Consider the following 6,000-nt stretch of genomic DNA (forward strand, 5'->3'; position numbering starts at 1 on the left):
CCTACACCATTGTAGTAGATTCCCTAGTATATCCTCATCTATATTTAAATGAATTATATACTCAAAAGTCAAAACAATGTCCTAAAACCTTTATTCTCTTTTATTGTTGCTAACTAAGTTTTCTTTGGTTTCCCTCTTCCTTGATTAATGTTTGTAATTGTCATGGTTTTGCATCGCCTAACTAGGGCATTTATTGGTCACCTAAATGCATGTCCAAACCATGTTAAATGTGTTGCAACCCCGACTCTCTAATGCCTTGTATGTCCTCATCTCTGAGGCTCTCATCGTCTACTTGTGTGTTCACTTTAGAGCCTAGCATTTAGCTTTAAATAACATAATAGATTTAACCGTTGCTTTGTAAGCTTCTCTTAAAGTTTTAGAAGTATCTTATGATACAAAGAACACCCGTCACTTGCCAACTATTCAACTTTTCACTAGGGCTGCTACTGTATAAAAAAATAGCAAGATTTATTTCGCTGGTATGGCATAATTTGCCAAACATTATTAAACTCGAAAATCTCTACATCTAATCAACTGCCTTAGGACAGACTCATAGTCGGTGTAAGAAACTGATGGAAAGTATCATAGTATGTTAAAAATTTCTATCTTTCTTCCTTTGGCCATATTTATTCCAGATGCATAAGAGAGAAAAGTTGAGATGCAGATGATGACTAAATTTTCTCTGGAACCACCTTATTTAAGGAATTGTTTTCTCCCTTGTTCAAATTTGATTACTTTTTTTAGATTCCTTGCTCCTTTCTTATTGTCTTTGTTGTCTTCTTTATGATTACCACTTTCTTCACCGACACTTACTGTTTCTTTTAATAGTAAAGTTGTTTTGTTGCATTAAATATATATATGCATGTGTAGCTTCGCGTGGGAAGGATTAGCTTGGTAATACGACAATTCTTCAACTCACACATACGTTGGGGAGATATTTGGCAACACTTGCAACATATCCAATTTCAACCATATGGGAAACAAAAGCAATGATTTATGCATGTAGAATAACAACAATGCCATAGTAATATGTCAAGATTTCATGCAAGTAGAAATGGAACGCTAATCACATGTTAAAACCCTAAAAATGCAAAATGTCCATAATACAACATGCTTCATGGAAATAAAAAAAAATAAAGAAATTAAGCTTGTACTAAGCTGGCGAAAAGCTCAACATATCTTGCAAATCTCCAATTATAATAGCAGGGATGTCTTAGAGCAATATAATAGTATGTACACTTAATGACTCGTCTCAATACTTCTACCACTCACCTTAGACTGATCTAGAGATAGGTATAACAAGTACAAAGCATTAGTAGGAAAATGTCACACCCTAAGTTAGCGCCTTCCCATGGCTAGGAATGTTCTCGTCAACCATACAATTACATCGACACATCCCTCTTGTGAGGCAAGGGTTATGCCCCTCATTGCTAGATAACTCTCGTAACACAATTGTACACCACACTCATAAAGTATATTAGAGCATCACACTAATAGTGAATAAGAATCAATCTCATAAAGGGCAGTCTAGTACACGAAGCTCCCACCAATGTGGGGTCCCCGGGATAGGTCTATTGTATGTAACCTTACCACGTAATGCAAGAGGCTATTTGCGTGACTCGAACCCGTGACCTAGTGGTCACACGGCAACAACTTTACCGTTGCGCCCGCCAAGGCTCCCCTCCAAGAATATATCCCATAGAAATAAGCAAATGCATGGTAGCCGTAGTTATAAGATTTCAAATTAGTAACATAGAACATGCAAATATGTCATAAGAGTGTAACAACTTAAAAAAAGGCATAAAATACATGGGTCAAACTAGTGGTGGTTTCATATTAAAATCCAGTAGCGTGTCTAATAAATTGACTCAATGCCTCTAGTAACCTTTGACTCATCTAAATGTAAAATGTAAAATGTAAAACTACATGTCCTTATAAACTAGTAGGTGAGCCTTCCAAGAGATTAAACAAAATATAGGCAAGTCAATGCAAGAGAAGCTATATAAATGCTACAATCTCTAGCAAGAGTTGTAATAGGAACCTCAATCACAATCAAGTAAGGAATGATGCTCATATCTATCTCTCATCCCAAGAGTGTCCCCTTAGTGACAAAGTTCAATAATCTCTCTCGATCATAATGGTCACTTTGGTTATCAAACCTAGAAAAATCTATATGTTCTGTGCTTCTCTAATTGTGCTTCTAAGTAGAAGAATCACCATCTTATTCTGTGTTCTGTGCTTCTTCTCTGATCATGCAAAAAATTTCTCTTCAATTGTATCTGGATACTTCTAAATAATTATATTATATGAATTTATGTTATATATCAGATACTGTTTGTCAATTGATGGCTTATCATTTTGCAGTTTATGACAGAAATGAAGGAGACAGCTTTTCTCATGCAAAATGTTTCTTCAAAGTATCTTTGGTGCAATACCTACTGTCAATCAACGTGATTCGATGTAATTTTTCTCATGATGTTTCTTCTTTCTAGGAGCTTGATTGTCATGGATGAACTTGGAAGAGCTACATCTTCCTCTGATGGATTTGCCATTGCATGGAGCTGTTGCGAGCATCTTCTTTCTCTTAAAGCGTAATTTTTTGTTCTGACAAATTGGCTTATGCTGTTGATTGATAACAAGTGGACCTTTACTCTGGATATTTGATATTATTCTTGTCTCTTATTGTTCATTTGATTTGTTCCATATTCTCAAAGCTACCTCTTTTATAATTTTTTGTATCGAATATTCCAACTACTAATGTCTTCGATACTGCATGTTCGCATGTATATGCTCTTGGGTTTGGTTGGACTTACACTTGTTACTTAGAAGTTTTCTCAATTATATTAAGTTCTACTTCTTTTGCAGTTATACCGTATTTGCTACCCATATGGAAGGCATCTCTGAAATGGCAACCATCTATCCCAATGTAAAGATACTCCACTTTGACGTGGAATTGAAGAACAATCGCTTAGATTTTAAGGTGGGTTCTGTGAAAGTTGAAAATTTTCTTATACTTGCTTTCTGATAGTTGTATCTCTTATGGATTACCAGTTCCACCTTAAGGATGGTCCACACCATGTGCCACATTATGGTCTTCTTTTGGCTGGAATTGCTGGTCTGCCAAGCTCTGTGGTTGAGACAGCAAGGGGCATCACAGCAAAGATATCTGAAGAGGTAATAAGATTTCTTGCAGTGTTACATCATTGAACCATTATTGTAGGAATAAGTATGTGCAGAAATGGCTATTATTCTCTTCAAGTACAAGCGGAATTGGAATAGATTTATTGGCAACATTCCTTTCATGATTTTTCTCATAAAGCAATATCTGCCTTCCAAAGAGCTCAGATTATAAACATCAGGCTTGTTCAAAATTGGTGACTTAGAATCTAACAAACTGGATTTGCCTAGATCTTCAAATTAAAATTCTTGACTTATGAATCTAACAGACTGGTTTTGCAGATCTTCAAATTAAAATTCTTGACTTATGAATCTAACAGACTGGTTTTGCAGATCTTCAAATTAAAATTCTTGACTTATGAATCTAACAGACTGGTTTTGCTTTCACTAGCGATAAATAGTCATTGAAGGTTGAAAAACTGAAGGAATTTACATGGTGAAATAGATCATGCTCCGAAATAGAGAGGAGACATATAGAGTTAGAATTGTTGGTCATCACAAGTCCAAACATTTCCGTCAAACTGAGTTGGATATCCAATATGTCTCGCTCTAAGATTGAGCCTGTTGTTTTTACCTTGGAAATTTCAACCTTATATTCTAACTCTGAGAGAGCACTTGTAGGAAAAGAATGATAACTCTTTACTGTCACATGTTCACTTCATTCTTATGACGTATGATCTCTTGGGCATTCCTAGGCGTGGAGCATCTTCCTGATTTGTTCTCACGTACCATTCTTTCAGCATAAGAGGTCTTGGCCAAGGTTCAAAATTTCAAGTTGTGCCAAAGTTTCGGTCTTTGACTGGCATGATACTGCTTCAGTATCATGCCAATGTTTCGATGCATGGTGTCGGTGATGGATTAGAGGTTGAAAGAGGAAGGAGATGAAACATAGGAAGGAAGGAGCATTGTTTGTACCAAGTCGTATGGAGTTTTGATAATTTACTGGAACGATACGTTTTTGATTGTTTCGTTTGGTACAGTGTGAGATTTCAAACTTATGGTCTTGGCTATTGATCATGACCCATCCCTCTGGTGAGTCTCAACTACACGACCAACTACTTCCTCTCAGTCTTGAAAGCTGTCTTCCCATTATCACTAGGCCGTGTTGGAATCTGGGGATAGCAATTTTAATAGAGATTGGAGGGAAGTTCATATACCAGGTCTAGCTAGTAAGCAATTCAGAGAAACAACATGGCTCTAGGAAGGGTACGACATGTTCCACCTAGATCTCCTCTTCTATGTAATGTGATGCATTTGACCTAGATTTATACTTCTATTAGATATGCTGGAATCTGATAATATCGGTTTTGGGGTGTTTCCAATGCTATTGAATCTTACTGCCTCTCAATCAAAGTTATTGTTTCGGACCTGTCTTACATCAGATGATCCATCATATGCTTTGAAGTCTCAAGCCCACATGAACTTTTCTTTGTAACTAAGCTACAATTTCTTTGTATAAACTGCTATCAGTTTCAACTTTCAACAAATTGCCAAACTCGCTGCACATTTATGAAATTTATGCTGGTTTGTGCATGTATTACTAAACATTATGGCTCGTGCATTCTTGTATTTTTTTTTTTCCTTTTAGGATGCGAAGAGGATGCACGTAAACTGTGAAAAATATCGTTCAGTTCAAATGGCGTACCAAGTTGCCCAGAAACTAATCTGCTTAAAATATTCCAACCAAAGTGAGGATTACATTCGACAAACCCTACAGAATCTTCAGGAGAGCTACAAAATGGACAAGTTAAATTGATCCCTTTCGTATACAAAAGCTCTGATCCTATCAGTACATTGTTACTAGGAGAATTCTTTGTAATGCCTTCATATTAGTCATGGCATTTGAACCTCTATATGCTGAAAAGGTTAGTAGCCTGCCTTGTTATGTTCCAAGAATTTTCCAAGATCTGCTTTCTATGATCATGTGTTAAAGACTACGAGAGTCTAAAATCCAATTCAAAATGTCAAATCTCTTAGCATTGTAAGAATTCTTTTTTAGATGTAGAACTAAAGGGTTGAGCATATTTCTCCTCAGGATATGAAATTTCTAAAGAGAGCATATTTAAGTAGGTAGTTTTTTGATATTTAAACATATTTAAAACACTTGCAATGCTTGCTTTTAGGATGCGGAACTACAAGGATGAAGTTTCTTATCTCACTTTTATTTTTTGTAATATGCCCCTTAAAACCCAATATCTTTTTTAGAAGGATTTAGACTGCGTTTGGTAGCTTGTAATCTACCTTGTAATGTAATCCAGATTATATTACAAAGTCGATTATTTTGTTTGGTTTGATTTAAAACTTGTAATGTAATGTAATCTGGATTACAAAGCAAATGCTATGTAATCCGATTACATTACGAGGTCATTGTTTCACCAAAGTTTAAATGCCGAATACCGTAAATTCCGGTAGAGGTGTGGCGACCGTCGATAGAGGTCACAGGATATTTTTGTCATTTTATAATAATATGAATTATATTCCTTATAAAAAATAATGTACACCAAACAAAAGAATGTAATCACCTTTGTAATCAAAGATTACATACATTATATTACCAAACGTAGTAATGTAATCAAGATTACATTACATTACATTACAAATTTGATTACATTACAAGCAAAATTACATTACACACAACCAAACCTAACCTTAGGTGTTTTGACACTATATATAAAGCTTGAGTTTAATTTAACACAAAGTATCGAAATACATGGATGTGAGACTAAGGACACTAACCATTTTTGGTTGGGTTTGACCATCCATTTAGATAAATTTTTGACTATATATTTAAAAATATTCACCCTTAAATTTAGATCAATTTAA

At 35.3% G+C, this 6,000-nt stretch overlaps 1 protein-coding gene across 1 annotated transcript in view; it reads left to right on the forward strand.

Annotated features, from left to right (window-relative positions):
• The window catches only part of LOC122021480 (DNA mismatch repair protein MSH4), an 87,630-nt gene extending 82,419 nt beyond the window's left edge, over positions 1-5,211 (forward strand). The window contains exons 20-24 of the mRNA XM_042579602.1: positions 2,365-2,417; positions 2,493-2,591; positions 2,866-2,980; positions 3,052-3,174; positions 4,766-5,211. Coding sequence (XP_042435536.1) covers positions 2,365-2,417; positions 2,493-2,591; positions 2,866-2,980; positions 3,052-3,174; positions 4,766-4,933 — 558 coding nt within the window. The 3' untranslated portion in view covers positions 4,934-5,211. The remainder of the gene's footprint in view (positions 1-2,364; positions 2,418-2,492; positions 2,592-2,865; positions 2,981-3,051; positions 3,175-4,765) is intronic.
• The last annotated feature ends 789 nt before the right edge of the window (positions 5,212-6,000 follow it).

This window comes from Zingiber officinale, chromosome 9A, assembly GCF_018446385.1.
Source record: "Zingiber officinale cultivar Zhangliang chromosome 9A, Zo_v1.1, whole genome shotgun sequence".
Classification (NCBI taxonomy): domain Eukaryota; kingdom Viridiplantae; phylum Streptophyta; class Magnoliopsida; order Zingiberales; family Zingiberaceae; genus Zingiber; species Zingiber officinale.